This window comes from Dendrobates tinctorius, unplaced genomic scaffold, assembly GCF_039654945.1.
Source record: "Dendrobates tinctorius isolate UK_male_01 unplaced genomic scaffold, ASM3965494v1 ptg000046l, whole genome shotgun sequence".
Taxonomy (NCBI): domain Eukaryota; kingdom Metazoa; phylum Chordata; class Amphibia; order Anura; family Dendrobatidae; genus Dendrobates; species Dendrobates tinctorius.
Window position 1 is genome coordinate 79,043,099 of NW_027361714.1, and position 20,991 is coordinate 79,064,089.

The following is a 20,991-nucleotide window of genomic DNA, read 5'->3' on the forward strand; positions in this document are numbered from 1 at the left end:
ATACACGTTTATTTCCTTTGTGTACATTGGAGCAACCCAAATAAAAAAAGGCAAATTGGATATAATTTTACAACGAACCCCAAAAATGGATCGGACAAGATTGTTTCCATCCTCAATTTAATATTTGGTTGCACGAGCTTTGGAATAAATAACTGAAATCAATCGCTTCCTATAACTATCAGCAAGTTTCTTGCACCTCTCAACTGGCATTTTGGATCACTTTTCTTTTTCAAACTGTATGTTTGGGGTCATTGTCCTGATGGGAAGACCCATGACCTATGATAAAAACCCAGCTTTCTGACACTGGGCACTACATTGCAACCCAAAATCCTTTGATAATCTTCAGTTTTCATGATGCCTTGCACAGTCAAGGCACCCATTACCAAAGGCAGCAAAACAACCCCAAAACATCTTTGAACCACCAACATATTTGACTGTGCGTACAGTGTTCTTTTCTTTGTAGGCCTCTATCCTTTTTCGGTAAACAGGAGAAGGATGTGCTTCACCAAAAAACTCAATCTTGGTCTCATTTGTCTACAAGACGCATTCCTAGAAGGATTTTGGCAAACTGCAGTCTAGCTTTTTTATGTCTCTGTGTCAGTAGTTGTGTCTTCCTGGGTCTTTTGAAATAATGTTTAATTTCTTTCAAATGTCGACGGTTAGTGCTGAGGCTAGCTTCACACTAACCTTGAGGAGGGCTGTGGATGGTAGCCTACTTCCTCCTTTCTTCCTGTGAAGCTCCGCCCACTGCCGCATGCATCCAAAATTTTGCATTTCCGTGGGGTCACCGCACACGTCAAATTGCAGCATGATACAACACATGTCCCTGTCTACCAATGTTAAAGATAGGTACGCAGGGAAAGGCTGGACGCATGCAGCAGTGGGCGGAGCTTGACAGAGGAAGAAAGGAGGAAGTAGGCTACTATCCGCAGCCGTCGTCAATGCAAGTCTGAAACAAGCCTGACACTGATGCACACTGAGCCGGCAGCACTGCTTGAATTTCTTTGGAACTTGATAGGGGCTGCTTATCCACCATCCGGACTATCATGCATTGCAACCTTTCATCAATTTTTCTCTGCCGTCCACGTCCAGGGAGATTAGTTACAACCCATGGGGTTTGTAAACTTCTTGATTATGTTGCCCACCGTGAACAAAGAAACACCACAATCTCTTTAGATGCACTTATGACCTTGAGATTGTTAATATTTTTCAACAATCTTCTTTATGTTCTTCATGCTTATTGTGGCACACACAAACACACAATGCAAAGATTGAGTCAACTTCTCCCCTTTCTATCTGGTTTCAGGTGTGATTTTCATATTGCCCACACCTGTTACCTGTCACAGGTGAGATTGAATGACATCACATGCAGAAAACAAAGTTGTTTACCCACAATTTTGGAAAGGTGCCAACAATTTTGTCTGGCCCATATTTGGGGTTTTGAGTGAAATTATGTCTAATTTGCCTTTTTTCCTTCTGTGTTTTTTTTTGTGTGTTATTCTATTACACCTAAAGGAAATAAACATGTGTATAATAAAACATGTGTAATTGCAATAATTTTCTAGGAGAAATACTTAATTTTTCTGGAACAGTTTCAAGGGTGCCAACGCTTTCGGCCATGACTGTATAAGTAAAAACACCTTTGTTAGTAGAAAAAAAAGCATTAAAATAAAGTCAGCACATGGATAAGAGAAAAAAACTGCCGCGTTTCGAACACAATAAGTGTTCTTAGTCGTAGCTTGTACCATGACAGGCGGGGTTATACAGAGTTCAGCATTCAGAGAAGTGATAAATCTGCAGCAGATAAAGCAGGGATTTTATTAAAAAAACAACAACATGCAGCACAGTAAGCGATATACTAGAATCAAGGTATCTGCCCCTACATTATGCTGCTCTCAGATGTGGTAGCAAAAATGTGGTGACACATTCTCTTGTAAGCTGGCATGAATTTTCATTAAATGTATTTTTTACAAATTTTGGCAATGTTTAAAAAAAAAAAAAATCTTGCAATTTTCACACTGGCCACTAGGGCTTTTTTAAACCTTTAACTTTTAATTGTTTTAGGAAATAACATACACTACCGTTCAAAAGTTTGGGGTCACCCAGACAATTTTGTGTTTTCCATGAAAACTCATACTTTTATTAATCAAATGAGTTGCCAAATGAATTTAAAATCTAGTCCAGACATTGACAAGGTTCGAAAATAAGATTTTCATTTGAAATAATAATTTTCTCCTTCAAATTTTGCTTTCGTCAAAGAATGCTCCCTTTGCAGCAATTAAAACATTGCAGACCTTTGGCATTTTAGCAGTTAATTTGCTGAGGTAATCTGGAGAAATTTCACCCTATGCTCCCAGAAGCCCCTCCCACAAGTTGGTGTGGCTTGATGAGCACTTTTTGCGTACCATACGGTCAAGCTGCTCCCACAACAGCTCAATGGGGTTGAGATCTGGTGACTGCGCTGTCCACTCCATTACAGATAGAACACCAGCTGCCTGTTTCTTCCCTAAATAATTCTTGCATAATTTTGGGGTATTCTTTGGGTAATTGTCTTGTAGGATGAAATTGGCTCCAATCAAGAGCTGTCCACATGGTATGACGTGTTGCAAAATGGAATGATAGCCTTCCTTATTCAAAATCCCTTTTACCTTGTACAAATCTCCCACTTTACCAGCACCAAAGCAACCCCAGACCATCACATTACCTCCACCATGCTTCACAGATGGCATCAGGCACTCTTCCAGCATCTTTTCAGCTGTTCTGCGTCTCACAAATGTTCTTCTGTGTGATCCAAACACCTCAAACTTGGATTTGTCTGTCCATAACATTTTTTTCCGATCTTCCTCTGTCCAATGTCTGTGTTTTTTTGCCCATATTAATCTTTTCCTTTTATTAGCCAGTCTCAGATATGGCTTTTTCTTTGCCACTCTGCCCTGAAGGCCAGCATCCCGGAGTCGCATCTTCACTGTAGACGTTGACACTGGCGTTTTGCGTGTACTATTTAATGAATCTGCCAGTTGAGGACCTGTGAGGCATCGATTTCTCAAACTACAGACTCTAATGTACTTGTCTTGTTGCTCAGTTGTGCAGCCGGGCCTCCCACTTCTCTTTCTACTCTTGTTAGAGCTTGTTTGTGCTCTCCTCTGAAGGGAGTAGTACACACCATTGTAGGAAATCTTCAGTTTCTTGGCAACTTCTCGCATGGAATAGCCTTCATTTCTAAGAACAAGAATAGACTGTCGAGCTTCACATGAAAGTTCTTTTTTTCTGGCCATTTTGAGAGTTTAATGGAACCAACAAATGTAATGCTCCAGATTCCCATCTAGCTCAAAGGAAGGTCAGGTTTATAGCTTCTCTAATCAGCCAAACTGTTTTCAGCTGTGCTAACATACTTGCACAAGGGTTTTCAAGGGTATTCTAACTATCCATTAGCCTTCTTACACAGTTAGCAAACGCAAAAGTACCATAAGAACACTGGAGAGATGGTTGTTGGAAATGGGCCTCTAAACCTATAAAGATATTGCATTACAAACCAGACTTTTGCAGCTAGAATAGTCATTTACCACATTAACAATGTATAGAGTGTATTTCTGAATCATTGAATGTTAGCTTCATTGGAAAAAACTGTGCATTTTTTTCAAAAATAAGGAAATTTCTAAGTGACCCTAAACTTTTGAACAGTAGTGTATGTACTTTTGTATTGAAGAATTTAAATGAGTCTGTACAAAGGTCATTGTGAATGGAGGGGGGCAGGGTTAGCGTCCCAGTTCTCCTGCCTCTGATAATATGGAGCCTTGCGGAAAACTCTTCTTTAAGAGCAGGAATTATGAGTCTAATAAAGCCCCAAAGGCCAGTGTGAAAATTACAATATTACTATTTTTTTAAGATTGTGATATGAAATAAAAACATTGACAACAGTTTAAAAAATACATGTAATTTAGAAACCTGATTAAAAAAATAACTGGTTAATTTCTGATAATACACTCTCTTTAAAGAGTAACCGTCGTTTTAATTTGTATTTAATAAATTAATAGTTCACATGAAAATAAGTAACTTAGTAAAATATCTTATCAGAGAAATCTGTTTCTTTCTCCTCCAGTAATCGGCGTCAACTACAGTATTTTTTACTGAATTTTGTCAGGGTTAGTGTCAGATAGCAAAGAGGAATAAAAGCATCACATCCGTGCGTGCGTCCTGCAGCCATCGAGCGCTGATCATCGACGCACATCAGTGTTCAGCCTCCAGTTGATCCTTTTTTTTAGGTGTGAAAAGAGAATAAAAAAAAAAAATTAGATTAGTTGATAGGGACTAGATTAGGGACAGTAAAAATGTACTGTAGTCATCTGTCTGCTACAGTATTTTTTTATGGAATTTAGTAAGGGTTATTGTCAGATAGTTGCGGGCGCTCAGTAAATTTTTTTTATTACTGACGTCCGTTTAGTAAGTTTGTTTTTTATCTTACCAAACTTTTAGATTTTTTTTTATTTTCATCTTTTTCTTTCTAGATTCATTTCTTTTTCTTAAATGGGGTTAGTGAAGAAGCCAGAACTTAGGCAATATTGGAGTGGTAATGTTTTATACAACACTGCAATGTTCCACATATCTATGACCTGTAAACAATTTGAGGCAATCCAAAAACATTTGCATTACAGTGATAATGCACAATGACCCCAGTTTTGACCGACTTTTCAAAGTTTGGCTGGTCATTGATCACTTTTGCAATAAGTTTGCTGAGGCGTATGTTCCCCGAAGGGACAACTGCATGCATGAGTTCCTAACACGTTTCAATGGGAGGCTCAAATTCCACCAGTACCTACCCAGTAAGAGGGCCAGTTACAGAACTAAACTCTACAAGCTGTATGAGTGTACCTCGGGGTACACCCACAGGTTTAGAGTTTATGAAGAGAACACCTGGATTGAACCCCCTGAAGGTCCCCTTGTTGTGGGAGTGAGAGGGAAAATTGGGTGGGATTTGGGGCACCCACTGCTGGATCAATGTTACCACTTCTACATAGATAAATTTTATACCAGCATCCCACTCAAGTTCCTCTCTGCGCAAGCTATCGCAGCATGTGGTACTGTCCACAAAAATCAGCCTCCATAAGATGCTAATTGGGCAACTGCTCAGAAAGAGTGAGAGCAGAGCCCAGTGTAGTGACATGTTGGTGGTCAAGTACAAGGACAAGAATTATGTCCTTTTCTTCACCACCATACATTGTGATGGCATCACCTCCACCACTGTACAAGGTACCTCTATACAGGTCACCAAACCAGACTGTGTACTGGGGTACAACAAGAACATGGAGAGGTTGATCACTCTGATAAAGTCCTCCAGTCGTTCAATGCCATGAGAAAAGCCAAGGTGTGGTACAAGAAGCTAGCCGTGCACATCGTACAGATGGCAATGTACAACGCTTACATGCTATCACAAAGTGCAGGCCAGACCGGTACATGGTATATTCAGTTCCAGTAGGTAGTGATCCAGGACCTAATCTTTAGAAGTTAGGAAAGAGCAGGCCCAGGTACGTCCGGAACTGAGGGTGCTCATATCATGCCAGGCCATCATTTTCCCGTGGAGATCCCTCAAACCACAAAGAAAGGACGGTCACAAAAGCGGTGCCAAGTGTGTTACAGAAGGGGGATACGCAAGGACACTACTGCCCTGACAAATCTGTCCTGTATATAAAAGAATGCTTCAAACTGTACCACACCTCCATGGACTAATTTAATTTCTGACTTGCATAACTCTCGTATGCCAATTTGACGTATACTACACAACTCACATATGCCAACCTGATGTACACTACACAACTTACGTATGCCAACCTAATGCACTATACACAACTAACGTATGTCACTACATTATAAGATTCACATACCAGGAAATAGTAGATCAGTTCCAAAATGGGGTCACTTGTGTGGGATTTACTGTTTAGGCACAGCAGGGGCTCTCTAAATGCGACATGATGCCCGCAGACCATTCCACTCCTTCCCTGCGGTGATCCCAAACAGTAACTTTCCCTCACATATGGGGTATCAGCGTACTCATTAGAAATTGCACAACACAGTTTAGGGGTACATTTTCTCCTGTTACCCTTGTGAAAATAAATTTGGAGCTACAAGATAATTTTTGAGGAAAGGATGTGATTTTTATTTTCACAGCTATATGTTACAAACTTCTGTGATGCACCTGGCGGTTCAATGTGCTCACCACACATCTAGATAGGTTCCTTGAAGGGAGTAGTTTCTAAAATGAGGTCACTTGTTGGGGGTTTCTACTGTTTAGGCACATCAGTGGCTCTCTAAACGCGGCATGGCGCCCGCTCTCGATTCTAGCCAATTTTGTGCTCAAAATGTCAAATGGTGCTCTTTCCCTTCCGAGCAATGCCAGGTAGCCAAACAGTAGTTTTCCCCCACATATGGGGTATTGGGGAACTCAGGAGAAATTGCACAACAATTTTAGGGGTTTATTGTCTCTTGTTACCTCTGTAAAAATAAAACATTTGGGGCTAAAAGATCATTTTTGTGGAAAAAACTTCTGTGATGCACTTGAGGGTCCAAGGTGCAAAAAATAGGTATTAGACCTACTGGTAATGATGTTTTCAGGAGTCCATCCTGACAGCACCATGGAGGACGTCCTCCTCCTCCTTAGAGGAAAAGCACACGAGAGGTTAAAAGGTCCCGTCCCACCCCATCTCCCTCAGTGATTTGACAAGTACCACAGTGTGGATAATGCACGTAAAATTTTAATGATACAATCATATTACAGCATATGACATGACATAACAAAGCCTAGCATAACAGGGAGGGAACTACCTGTGCTGTCAGGATGGACTCCTGGAAACATCATTACCGGTAGGTCTAATACCTATTTTCCAGGACGTCCCCCTGACAGCACCATGAAGAGTATCAAAGCACCTCCCCTAGGGTGGGACTACCGCCTGGAGAACCTTTTTCCCAAATGTGGTCTGCTGGCTAGCCAGCACATCAAGCTTGTAGTGCTTGCAGAAAGTATTAAGTCTGGCCTAGGTTGCTGCTGTACAGATCTGATCAACCGAGGCGCCCGCCCGTTTGGCCCATGAGACCGATACTGCCCTTGTAGAGTGGGCCCTTAATCTATCCGTCCGCGCCTTCCGCCTGATAGGCGTCTGAGATTACTGATATAATCCATCTGGCGATGGTTGCCTTAGAGGCTTTTTTCCCCCTATTTTTATCCCAAAAGAGGACGAATAGATTTGGGTCAATACGCCAACTATTTGTGGCTTCTAAATAGTTAATAACCACGCGTCTCACGTCCAGTGAGTGAAGACGCTGCTCTTTCTCATTACGAGGATTGTCACAGAAGGATGGCAACACTATCTCCTGGTTTATGTTTTGACAAGAGGCTAGTTTTGGGATAAATGCCGGGTCTAAACTCAAGATTATACGGTCTTCTCTGATCTGGAGATATGGGCTCTGGTGGACAAGGCCTGGATTTCCCCTATTCTCTTGGCCGTGGTAATGGCTACTAGGAAGGCCGCTCTGCGAGTGAGAGTCGAGATGGTCATTTCCTCACTGGGGATGTGGGGATCCCTACATAGGAATCTGAGCACCAGGCCAAGGTCCCAAGGCGGGGTGAGCTGCCTAATCGTGGGGCGAAGACACTGCTTGGCCTTTACGAATCTTACTACCCAGGGATGAGAAGCTAATAGGTATTCAAAGTAGGAGCTTAAGGCCAAAATCTGCACTTTTAAAGTGCTGGGCTTAAGACCTTTATTAAACCCTGACTGTAGGAAGTTTAAAATACTAGGGAGGTCAGGGGTACCCGCCACGAGGTCAGACCTGCCACCGTCCAGACAAAATCTCTTCCAAATCTTCCGGTATATTGCGGATGTAACCTGTTTCCTGCTGGCCTGTAGGGTAGATATGACCTGATCTAATAAGCCCTTTGCCTTTAAGATGTTCCTTTCAGGATTCAAGCCGAGATGTGAAGCCTTGCTGGATTCGGGTGGCAGATCGGGCCCAGGTGGATGAGGTCTTTCCTCAGAGGTAGTTCGACCGGGCTTCCCACTGCCATATCTCCCAGTAGGGGAAACCAGCTTCGCTTTGGCCAGTATGTAACCACCACTATTACTTCTGCCCAGTCCTCGCGGATCTTCCTTAACACCGCCGGTATGAGCGCTAGTGGCGGAAATGCGTAAGAGAGGGGTTCTTCCCAGGTCTGGCTCAGGGCGTCTACGCCTTCCGGGTGGTCCGCCGGGTTCAGGGAATAAAATCTGGGGACCTTTGAGTTTCTTCGATTTGCGAACAGGCCTATACTGGGGGTCCCCCAACGTTGACACAGTTGATGAAAAATTTCTTCGTTCAGCTCCCACTCTGTTGGGTAGACCTGTTGTCTGCTTAGGTAATCTGCTACCACATTCTGGGAACCCTCTAGGTGGACTGCTGTTACCGAGAGGACTGTTCTTTCTGCCCAGGAGAATATTCTTCCTACTAGTGCCTGGAGCGGTTAGTACCTGGGCCCTCCTTGGTGCTTCAAGAATGACACTGCTGTTATGTTGTCGGATAGTACCCGGACGTGTCGATTCTTTAGGATCGGTCGGTTCCGCCGCAGACCTTCCCAGACCGCGTAGAGCTCCCTGTAGTTGGAGGATCTGTTTCCGATTTCTGCCGGCCATCTTCCCTGGAAGATTTTCCCTTCTACATGGGCTCCCCATCCCCACGTACTGGCGTCTGTGTTGAGTACCACGTATGGAGAGGTTGTCCATAATACGACCACCTGGAGATTTCTGGTTCCCTCACTAGTCCTGACAGCCTTATGGGTCTGTCGAGTGAAACCTGACTTCCGTCCCATACTGCGAGGATCTGCTTTTGTAACGGTCTCGCGTGGGACTGGGCCCATCTGACACACGGAATGCAGGCCGTCATTAAGCCCAGAACTTCCATTGCCTCTCTTATGGAGGAGCGATGCGATAAGAGGTCCCTGGCTCTGACCAGAATGGTTTTCTGCCTGCGCTTTGGTAGCAGGGATATCCTGTTTTGTGAGTCTAAGAGAACTCCAAGGAAGATCTTCCTGCACTCTGGTATGAGGTCTGATTTTTTCCAGCTGATCACCCAGCCAAGGAACTCCATTAGAGTTGTTGCTCGGTCCCTGTCTCGGATGAGCGCTTCTTCGGATACTGCCACCAGGAGGAAGTCGTCTAGGTACGGGATGATGACGATACCCTGACTTCTCAGGAAGGCCACTACTTCCGCTAACAGCTTTGAGAAGATTTGGGGGGCCAAAGCCAGCCCGAATGGAAGGCATTGGAACTGGAAGTGGCAGGTCCGGGTTGGTAATTTGACTGCGAATCTTAGTAGATTCTGGGATGAGGGATGGATAGGGACTTGATAGTACGCACTCTTCAGGTCGACGGTGCACATGACAGCGTCCCTGTCTATTAACTGTATTGCGGATCGAATAGATTCCATCCGGAACCTCTTGTACCTTACCCAGGTATTTAGGGGCTTTAAATTTATAATAGTCCGGACCTCGCTGGAAGGCTTTGCAATGGAGAACAGGGAGGAGTAGTGTCCCTTTCTCCTTTCTGTCAGAGGAACTGGTACTATAACCTCCGATCTGATCATGTCCTGTATATCTGCCCATATTGCTGAGAGCGCCGGGACTACGGTGGGGTAATATATCTGTCGGGGGGAGGTGAATAGAGCTCTATACCGTAGCCCTCTGCGATGGTTCTGAGGACCCACTGATTCTGGGTAATTCGGGACCAATTTGTTGCGAAGTGGCGAAGTCTTCCCCCAATACCTATGGCGTCATTGCCTCCTAGACCTGGAGGTTGACGGAAAAAGGGGGGCTTTGCTTCTCCCACCTTGGCCCTGGGAGCTTCTGTATGAACCTCTATTGGACCTGACCTGGGCTCTAGAGTCGGTCTGTCTCCTATAGAAGGGGCCTCTCCGAAAAGGCTGGGGTCGTTTAGGTTTTTTTTCTGGGAACCATTTATTTTTGTCGGACACCAGCTCTAAGATATTATCTAGGGCTGGTCCGAATACTCTTAAACCTGAGAAGGGAAGGGAGCAGAGCTTCGCTTTAGAAGCGTTATCTCCTGGCCAAGATTTAAGTCAGACTGCTCTTCGGGCCGCATTAGAAAGGGAGCTGTTTCTGGCAGTGAATCTTACTGATTCGGCCGACGTATCCGATAGGAACGCCGTGGCCGACTTCATGAGGGGAAGGGAAGCTAGGATCTCGGACCTAGGAGTCTTATTGGTCAGGTGTTCCTCCAACTGCCCCAATCACAAAAACATAGATCTGGCCACCGAGGTGGATGCTATGTTAGCCCTGATAAGGTCTCCCAAGTTCTTTTTAATAAAACGTCCCCCTTCCTGTCCATCGGGGTCCCGGAGACTTGATGAATCCTCGAATGGGATGGCGGTCTTTTTGGTGACCTTGGCTACGGGAACGTCGATCTTCGGTACTTCTGCCCATGATCGTGTTTCCTCGGGATCGAACGGCATCGTCTTGATGTATTCACTTACGGGGAACACTATCTGTGTTCGAGACACGAGTCCTCCAAACATCAGGTCTTGTCTTGATTGTGGTTTAGGAACTTCCTCCATCTGCATGGTGTTCTTCACCGCCTGGACAAAATCGTCCGTGTCCTCTAGTTTGAACAGGTATTTCCTGCCCTGATCTTGCTTGTCCGCCGGGATCTCTCCTTCCTCCTCTGGATCCGAGTCCCGGAAGCCTGACCCCTCCTCGGAGCTTGGTTCGGATAACTCAGCCTCCCACCTTGGACGCTTTCGGCTTGGCCGTGGACTGGGGGACCGCCGCTGTGCAAGGCTGACTCTGGAGGCCAGGACTTCCTCCCGTATCTCGGATAGGAGGGACGGCTGCTCATCTCCTATCACCCTTGATGTGCAGGGCCCGCAGAGGGTTTTGGCATAGGTGTCTGGCAGCTTTGCCCTGCATACTGGGCATCTGACCGACTTAGATGTGGCCTTGGCCGGGTCTTCGGCCGCTGACGGGGGGGGCTGCTGGGGTTCCCTTATCCTATGATAGAGGATAGGGTAGTCAGGCCCTTGCCCTGTGCTGCGAAGGGTGGTATGAGGAGGGTGATTTGCGCTCAGCGCACTTACCCCTCCATTCGTCTGATCGGCATCCATGCTGTCGCGCTTCCCGAGAGACGCTGGGCTCCTGGAGCGCACACTGAGATTCAAACCCGGCGCGTGACGTCACCGGAAGTGACGCGCATACTCACGCGATAGGCCGGGAATCACTCCGGCCACTTCCTCCTACTCAGACACAGCCCCGCCTCTTCCTGATGCCGGCGCCTGACCGACCAGCTGCCTGCGGGGGACCGGCCTTCGCCACCAGGGCGGCCACGCTTGGAGCCAAGAGCCTCCCACCAGGAGAAGCGGCTTCCACCAGGAACAACGTCCTGCTGCCACCCTGGGCGTCTTCACAGGGGGAAGGATTGAACTGGCCGTCCGATCCCCCTGAGCCCGGTAAGCACTGCTGCGCTTCCTCTCCCGTGTCCCTCCATGCAGGGACAGGAAAAACACTGAGGGAGATGGGGTGTTACTGAACCTTTTAACCTCTCGTGTGCTTTTCCTGTCCCTGTAAGGAGGAGGAGGACGTCCTCCATGGTGCTGTCAGGGGGACGTCCTGGAAAAGAAGGCTAAGAGGAGACTTAATAGCTGTCTACAAATATCTGAAGGGATGTCACAGTGTAGAGGGATCATACTTATTCTCATTTGCACATGGAAACATGAGAAACAATGGAGAGAAACTGAAAAGGAGAAGATACAGATAAGATATTAGAAACATTTTTTGACAGGGTGATCAACGAGTGGAAAAGGCTGCTACGAGGGGTGGTGAGTTCTCCTTCAATGGAAGGCTTCAGACAGAGGCTGGACAGACATCTGCCTGAGATGGTTTAGGGCAGTGATTCCTAACCTTTCTACCTTGAGATCCACATTTAGCTTTGAGAGTGGGTTGTGAGCCACATTTACAGTAGGTCCAAGAGAGAGTCGCAAGCCACATCCATCTCACAATAGCGACACATTGCCTCCATTACTGGTATAATGACAGCCAAAGTTTTTTCACTGAAATTACACAAAGGCAGTGTACCAAGAGCCAGAGGTTCCCACATAACCCCCACTCAGTATTCTCGCTTCAACCACCCCCACCACACTGTCGCATCCAGCTTTAAGCATGTCCTCTTGACACTTCACATCATTCGGTCTCCACCTTACCATAATTATTTCCAAACCCCCAAGGCCAGAATATGCACATTCAGATCTGCTCTTCTGTACTGGGCTACTCACAAAATTCACCATCTGGAAATCTGCTCTTCATAGTTGTTTGCTAGACCTGATGCTAATGCACTAAGCTGGCAGCCAGTTGCGAGCCACATATCATGAGCCCGAGAGCCATATGTGGCTCCCAATACACAGGTTGGGGACCCCTGGTTTAGAGAATCCTACAGTGTGCAAGGGGTTGGACACAATGACCCTTGAGGTCCCTAACATTCTATGTTTCTATGAATAAAAGATCTGTCCAAGAGGAAAAAGAATCAAATTTCTCTTAGAATATATATTACAAAATTTCTTATTTTCATGTGAACTATTGATTTATGAAAAAATATTAAAACAGTTAATCTTTCAACAATAGGTAATTTTCTGATGAAGCGTTCCGCATAACAGCAGTAAATAAAATGAAGGGTTTTTATTTTAAACATTCCTTTCACTTTGATTATATTGTGCTTTTTATTGGAACTGATTGTGCAGCATCAGTGCGAGCAATCTGCTTGTAGTGAATATCATACTCATCACAAAATAAATACTGTTCACTACTAGTTTTAATAAAGTTCTAATACATTCTTCACATCTTACTTTGATCTTTCTCAATATAGAGCGTTGTTAAAAGCAACAACTGATCTTGTAAGTGTTTGAAATCCTCAAGCGCAGCATCATACATCACATACGCTCCTCTCTGATCCTGCGTGTGAATTATGCCATCTTCAACTGTGTAGAAATCATTGTGATTCTCGACCTCTGAAAACTCCATGAATTCTGCACTGTGAACCTGGTGGTGGAATAAAATGTAAAGAGTATGTTGATGATGGGAATGGACAGTAAAACCAATTTAATCCAGCAATCTAATATATAACACTCAATGTGTGTGTGTGTATGTTTGTATGTGTGTGTGTCCGGGATTGGCACCCGCACCGTCGCAGCTACAGCCACAAAATTTTAATAATAGGAGGAGAAGCATAGGAGCACGCAATAAATTCCATGTAAAAAAATACAAGTTTTTATTAAATATATAGCAGCAATACAAAATGGATAGCAAAAGATGTGCTCATGAACAATTATGAACAATATGTCCCATGAACCAACCTCACACCCCCCAGATGGAAAACCCGGTGAGTAAAAACCATAGACCATAGTCATATCCCAAATCAGGATGCCACACCAGCAACTATAGGGTAAATCGCCTTGATAGCGGTGACAAAATGTATTATTACCAATGCCCACTAACAATGAGGGTCAAAGATAAGCCCAATGCTGGTTGGAGTCAGAGGACCGCATACTAAAGACCATGGAGCAACTTACCAGGGAGGGGAGGAGGAGGGGGTCCAGCAGTGGGGCCTCCGACGCGCGTTTCGCGACGTCCCCCGCCACTTTATCAAGGAGGAAAGATTAGATACACAGCTCAGCAGTCAGTATCACACAGGAGAGGATTAGACACATGGCTCAGTGGTCAGTATCACACAGGATAGATACACAGCTCAGCAGTATCACACAGGATAGGATTAGATACACAGCTCAGCAGTCAGTATCACACAGGATAGGAATAAGTATTGTGAGGAAAGAGGGAGACACAAGCGCAATATAGGGTCTTATCCCACAAATAAAGTAAGCGGTTTGACAAAACTACTCACCTGGTAGTAGGTATTCAAAGAATGTATAGATAAGGGCTGCTGCAGATCCACAAGTCGGTCACCGACTTTCTGAAACAGAACTCTGCAAAGGAATACGTGGATTTCGTCCGCGCTGTCCAAATGATGAAATTCCAGAAGGTTGATAAAGTTTGACAGTGGTTTATTCTACGCGTTTCAAGGTTTTTTGCAACCTCTTCTTCAGGTGGTATTTCCTGAAGAAGGAGTATCCAAAAAACCTTGAACTGCGTAGAATAAACCACTGTCAAACTTTATCAACCTTCTGGAATTTCATCATTTGGGCAGCGCGGACGAAATCCATGATAGGAATAGATACACGGCTCAGCAGACAGTATCACACAGGATAGCATTAGATACACGGCTCAGCAGACAGTATCACACAGGATAGGATTAGATACACGGCTCAGCAGACAGTATCACACAGGATAGGATTAGATACACGGCTCAGCAGATAGTATCACACAGGATAGGATTAGATACACGGCTCAGCAGACAGTATCACACAGGATAGGATTAGATACACAGCTCAGCACACAGTATCACACAGAATAGTATTAGATACACGGCTCAGCAAACAGTATCACACAGAATAGGATTAGATACACTGCTCAGCAGTCAGTATCACACAGGATAGTATTAGATACACGGCTGAGCAGTCAGTATCACACAGGATAGGATTAGATACACAGCTCAGCAGTCAGTATCACACAGGATAGTATTAGATACACGGCTCAGCAGACAGTATCACACAGAATAGGATTTGATACACAGCTCAGCAGACAGTATCACACAGGAGAGGATTAGGTACATGGCTCAGCAGAAAATATCACACAGGAGAGGATTAGGTACACAGCTCAGCAGACATTGTCACACAGGATAGGGTTAGATACACAGCTCAGAAACAGGATGTACCAAAGGACAGGACATTTTCATTCCAAGAATTTCACTCATTCCATCTGATTTGTAATGTTGTTTATCAAAAGGCTCTTGTATGAGTTGAAAATAAAATACTATCAATACTTGGATAATCATTTAGTTAATTTGTTTTGCAAATCTGTAGCATTGAATATATGATGTTTTAAGTTTTTATGTGCAGTATAATCATTATAATTTGCTATAACTAACCACAGTTGGTTACTATGCTCAGGCAACGCCGGGCTCTTCAGCTAGTACATTATAAAATTCCAATTGATCAAATTCTGGATAATTAGATAGTCATATAAAAGTAAAAAAAAATAAAATATAAAACAAGAGAAAGAAAGATGGCTCAATATATAATGACAACATGAAGTGTTGCTATTACATTATTTTGTATTCACAGGAGTAAAATAATTATCAGGTCAGTCTTCTGTTAAGGTCACATTCACATATTCAGTATTTTGGTCAGTTTTTTACCTCAGTATTTGTAAGCCAAAACCAGGCAAGGAACAATCACAGGAAAAGTATAATAGAAACACGTCACTACTTCTGTATTTATCACCCACTCCTGGTTTTGGCTTCCCCTGTTGTTTTTCATGCTTCCTTTTATTGCCAGACAAGCAACTGACTGCTGCAGACAATCACTGGCTACAATTGTGTGCAATACAACTGATTAGCTGCAGTGTTCACATGTCTGAATGGTGAGAACTAGACAGGAGGGAGATATGACAAGTGACTGAGAGATGGTTCATCGTTAGAATCAGCAGTCAAGTCAGTGCTGTGCACACAGTTACAACTGCTGCACTCTATACACAGAGCGGTACACATGCCATGCCAGCACCACCCTATGACAGAAACATCGTGATTGCCTGTGGAGGTGGCAAGTGGGGTGTATATTTGAGGGGTTGATGTCACCTTTGTAATTTCTGGTGACATCAAGCCCACGGCTTAGTAATGGAGAGGCGTCTATAAGAGAGGGTACCCACTTGCCACCGCCACATGGCAAATAGGAAGAGCAAGAATTGGCGCATCTAATAGGTACGCTTTTTCTGGGCGACTGTGGGCTGCAATCTTTAGGCTGTGGGCGGCAATATACATGGCCGCTTACCAGCCTGAGAATACCAGCCCACAGTTGTCTGCTTTAGCTTGGCTGGTTGTCAAAAATAATCTATTTATAGAACAGGCGGCGACTGGTGAATACTCTCATCAGCTGCCGCCTGCTCTATGTTATCAGTTGAATAGACCTCTCAACATTCTCCCCTGCTAGCTGTGATCGCAGTGTGAGCAGGGGAGAATGATGAGAGCCATCTTCAGCACCCGACACCAGGGAACAGTGCTAACAGCACTGCTGATTCCCAAGTGGTGGTACGTGTCACACTGATGACACACTAACGTGTGAAAACTGTCGCCACACGTACCGGACACACTGATGTCTGAAAAAGGTTTGTCTTCAGCAGCATAAACGTGGTGATGGGTTCCCTTTAAAATAGCCTAAATTATTTTTACATGTGCCAATACATAAAATGACAACCAAAAGATACTCTAATAAATATAGTGCTAGTATCTGTATTAGGTCTAGTAATGTTTATGGCATGCTCCGCCTGCCAGTGTATCTCGTTTGAAGAATGTATTGCAAATTCTGGAGAAATCAGCTCAGCTGTTGTTGATTTTCCATTCATGTGCACAAGTACATTGTGTTTTAGGAGCCCCATACTTGGGGTCCCAGGTATCCTTGAGTTCCTTTAGTTATCAGCTATGTCAATGCAATAATATCAGATGTCACTGAAGAAAGAAAATGTAGGAGATGCTAGATGTGTAATATATAGTTAACTAAGTCAATACCTGAAGGTCTGCCGGTGTTTGGTACATATACTGATGAGATCCAAGTCCTCCGGTTACACCAGATCCACCTTGAGCAGCATTTACCCAGCATGGCTGTTCACCCACACTGTGTGCCAAATTACCAGAAGTACTGCAGAGACTACAGCTGTCAATTGTTAGGATTCTCTCAACAGATCGGAAATAATTTAGGATTCCAAGACACATACGCTGGAAAGACACAGGAATTACATATTTAATTTAATCCGACAGTATAACTTTGCTTCATAAATTCCTACTGGGTTCATTTTCTGAAGAATTCCATATGAATTTGACAGAACAAAGATAATGTTATGTTTAAAGGGAATCTGTCAGCATGTTTTTGCTATGTAAGCACATCATCATCTGATAGGAAGAGAGACCCTGATTCCAGCGATGTGTCACTGGATTCACTGATTGCAGCAGTTATGATAGGGTAACAGTTTTCTCTGCTGCAGATCTAGCAGCTGTTGAGCTGTGTATAACCCCATCCACTCCACAACTTTCTATGTATATTGTATAGTGACATAAAGCTGCTAATCAGTGATGGGGACATGGTTGGACTAGGATGTACAAAGCCAATTGTCTTGTAGTAATAATCTTCTGCAGATAAAACACTGATTGTATTGAAACAGGAAAACACAGCCTAGTAAGTGACACATCACTGTAATCAGGGTCTCTGCACCTACATGATGGTGCTCTCAGATTACCTAACAAAAATCTCGTGACTGATTCCCTTTAACCAAGTCTCATCTTAATCTGCCTCTCACTACTTGCACTTGTCTGACATTATTCTGAGAGAAGTGAGAGCGTAACAGCCCAGTAGCGGCCACTGATTGGCCGTAAGGCGCACATGGCATAACATCACTAGACATGGCGCCGACAGTGCTAGAATGGCACTACTGCAAGGTGAGTATATGTTATTTTCATTTTACAAGGGGGAGTACTATAGTTAAGGTAAGTTAGACAACCCCTTTAAGTTGTACTTATAGCTCCTATTGTTAATATCTGAATATTCGGAATAATACATTTAGTTTCGGACTACGATATACTTTTTTTCATCACATCTATCCTGTAATGGAAAGGTTTCGCAAGTCTGCAGTCACACACAGTGACTGCAGACTTTTAAATTTAGAAAGGGCAACCCCTTTAAATAGCCTGCAGCCCCACCTTGGCCACACAGGAGGAAAGCAAAGGACGTTTAACTAGAGTTGTCGCCTTGCGTCGTCCGCAAGATGACACCGCCTGGCGACAGAAGCAGAAACAGGAAGGGCAGGCACCCACACAGATGTCACATACCCTAAGGAAGAATAAAATTGCCTTTTACTAGTTAGTGACACAAAAAAGGAGTCGTCATACTTGTATCTAATGCATGTTTCTAAACAGCACCCCCTACTGTTTATTTGTATTAATTACCAATAATTGTCCCTAGACATACGTGTATTTTCCTGGTATTCGAAACTGAGACATAACTACCTAAATACCAGCATCAGGCAATCTTTCCCATTTGTTCCATACTTGGGTCGATCTTTCTATTAACTACTCCATAGCCAGAAACCAGCAGACCAGCAGCTACTAGAGTCAATGACCTTTAATGACGTTATTCCCCATTCGCCTTCTATTTGTACAGCCACAAGAGGAAATTCTTGAGAATTCAGTTCAGCTGTCGCTGTTTTTCTATAAGTTATCTTGGATCATGAAGTGCTGGCAGCTTGAAATCTTTATCACATTTCCATCTGTAGTTGTGCCAAGAAAAGGAGAAAATATTTTACCTGAAGATCCCTTAGTCGCAGATGACGCAAGTAGAGAAGAGATAAGTATGCTCCTTTCATCAATATGGGATCTTTGCTGTTATCCTCTGCCTCATCTAATCCCAGTAATTGCAGCCTGCGCTGGTAATTGTACCTTAATAAAGCACATAATAAATAAGTACAGTCACTCCCATATCCAAGACAAGCGAGGCAGTAAAAAAATAATGACAGCTACTCTCCATCATTTCACGTGTGCTGGGTGACTTACTGCTACTAATGTCACAGTATAAAACAAAATGGAACTTTAACCCCCAAAATAATTAATGTCTCAAACTATGGTAACTATTGTTAAATGTCAATCAGATAAGAAATTAAAGTCAGGTAAGAACCCTCAGTGAATTTTAATGCAGATATAGCTACATGCTTATAATTCAGTTGTTGGGGGGGGGGTCCCAGCTCCTAAATCCCCACATATACAGTATTGTGCAAAGGTTTTAGGCAGGTGTGAAAAAAAATGCAGCAAAGTAAAATACTTCATAAAATAGAAGTGTCAATAGTTTGACATCCATGACCAAAATACAAAGTGAACAAACAAAAGAGAATTCTGACATCAATATTTGGCATGACCACCTTTTTCCATCAATTCTTCATGGTACACTTACACAAGGCCAGGGATTTTGTAGGATTATAGTAAGGTGTATGAGTAACCAATTTTACGTAACAGGCGATAATGATCATCATTTTCATATGTAGGCTGAAACAAAGCCATTAACTGAAAGAAAAACAGCTGTGTAGAAGGCTGAAAACTGGGTGAGGAACAGCGCAAATTCACTACAATGGTTAGTTTGTGGCAGACTGTTTCATGTTACAGGACGTACACCATGGCAAGACTGTGCACAACAACAAGACAAAAGGTAGTTATACAGCATCAGCAAGGTCTCTCCCAGGCAAAGATTTCAAAGCAATCTGGGGATTCAAGATGTGCTGTTCAAGCTCTTTTGAAGAGTCAGTAAGTAATGGGCAACTTTGAGGACCACAGATGCAGTGCTCGTCCAATAAAACTAAGGGTAACAGATGAAAGACACGTAATGGTTTCTTGCCTTTATAATCAGAAGATGTCCAGCAGTACCATCAACTCAGAACAGGCAGCAACGAGAAGGACCCAGCTACACTCTTTTACTGAACTGGCAGTAACCAATGGGACCCAGCTACGCCCACCCATCTTCTGTTTAGAGATGTCAGTCCAGAAGTAGTCTACATGGAAGAATTGTGGCCAATAAGACAGGCCTTCAGCATTGAAACAAATCCAAGTGACTCAACCATGCACAAAAACATAGTAAATGGTAGCAGGTGCTCTGCCTTGATCGGTCAACATTTGAATTATTTCACTGTAACAGTAGGCACTTTGTTTGCTGAAGTCCTGGAGAGAGGTACAATTATAAGTGTCCTTGCAAATATGGGGCTGTTTTTCAACAAATAGAGTGTTGATTTTGTCAGGATTAAAGTAATGGTCTTCTCAATACTGAGAAATACAGGCAGTTATCTTTCGATCATGTAATACCATAAGGGAAGTGACTGATTGGATCCAAATTTATTTTGCAGCAAGATGATCCCAAATATATAGATTTAGATTTTTTTTTGGTTAATTAACTCTGTATTTTAATAATAGATAATTAATAATAATAATAAGTGTTAATAAAACTATTAACACTTACCGTATTTTTCGGACCATAAGACGCACCCAGGTTTTAGAGATGGAAAATAGGGAAAAAATATTTGAAGCAAAAAATGTGGTAAAATATTTAATAACAAACTATTATATGGGGTGTTATTATATATAACAGCATGTTATTATGTTGGAAGCTACGGGTAGAAGATGGTGCTGCGGGACCAGTGTGGTGTCTGTAAAGTACTATATGAAGACGCTGGAGGGTGAGTATAAGAATGGGGGCACAGGGCTTATATTTATAGCACCACTCCAGCGCTGAAAAATAACACTGGAGTGCTGCTTTAAGAACCCATGGGAGAACTATAACTCCCAGCATGTCCTGCAGATCCTATGGCATGCTGGGAGTTATAGTTCATCACAGGAGTGGCAGAGTGCTTTTCTATGTGTTGTAATTACTAAACTTTTAATTAATTCTTACTTGTACAGGCTGTGCTCACATTAGTGCAGGTCCTGCAGCCAGCCACGCTAGAAAACCGAAAGTATCTCTCTCTACAGCTTACAGGACCTACGGTGAGGTAATGAAGGGCTAGAGCATCACATGACTGCACAGAGCCCTCCCTCTTATCACCTCTTCACAGGTCCTGTAAGAGGAAGCTGCATTGTTTCTAGTGCGGTGTCTGCAGGATCTGTGGTGACATAATGAAGAGGGAAGGCTCTGTGCTGTCATGTGATGCTCTAGCCTGCTATCTTCATTACCTCACCACAGGTCCTATAATGACGGGCGCACTCAGCATCAGCACAGCCCGCACTGTGCTGTCAGGTATGCGATTGTGGCGATCTCTCCTGTGCCATCCAG

General features: G+C 43.7%; 1 protein-coding gene across 1 annotated transcript in view; it reads right to left on the minus strand.

Annotated features, from left to right (window-relative positions):
* LOC141089664 (uncharacterized) overlaps positions 1–19,349 on the minus strand; it is a 217,219-nt gene extending 197,870 nt beyond the window's left edge. The window contains exons 1-4 of the mRNA XM_073576146.1: positions 19,345–19,349; positions 18,488–18,620; positions 16,701–16,907; positions 12,871–13,063 (exon numbers count right to left, since the gene is read on the minus strand). Coding sequence (XP_073432247.1) covers positions 12,871–13,063; positions 16,701–16,907; positions 18,488–18,620; positions 19,345–19,349 — 538 coding nt within the window. The remainder of the gene's footprint in view (positions 1–12,870; positions 13,064–16,700; positions 16,908–18,487; positions 18,621–19,344) is intronic.
* Between the last annotated feature and the right edge of the window lie 1,642 nt (positions 19,350–20,991).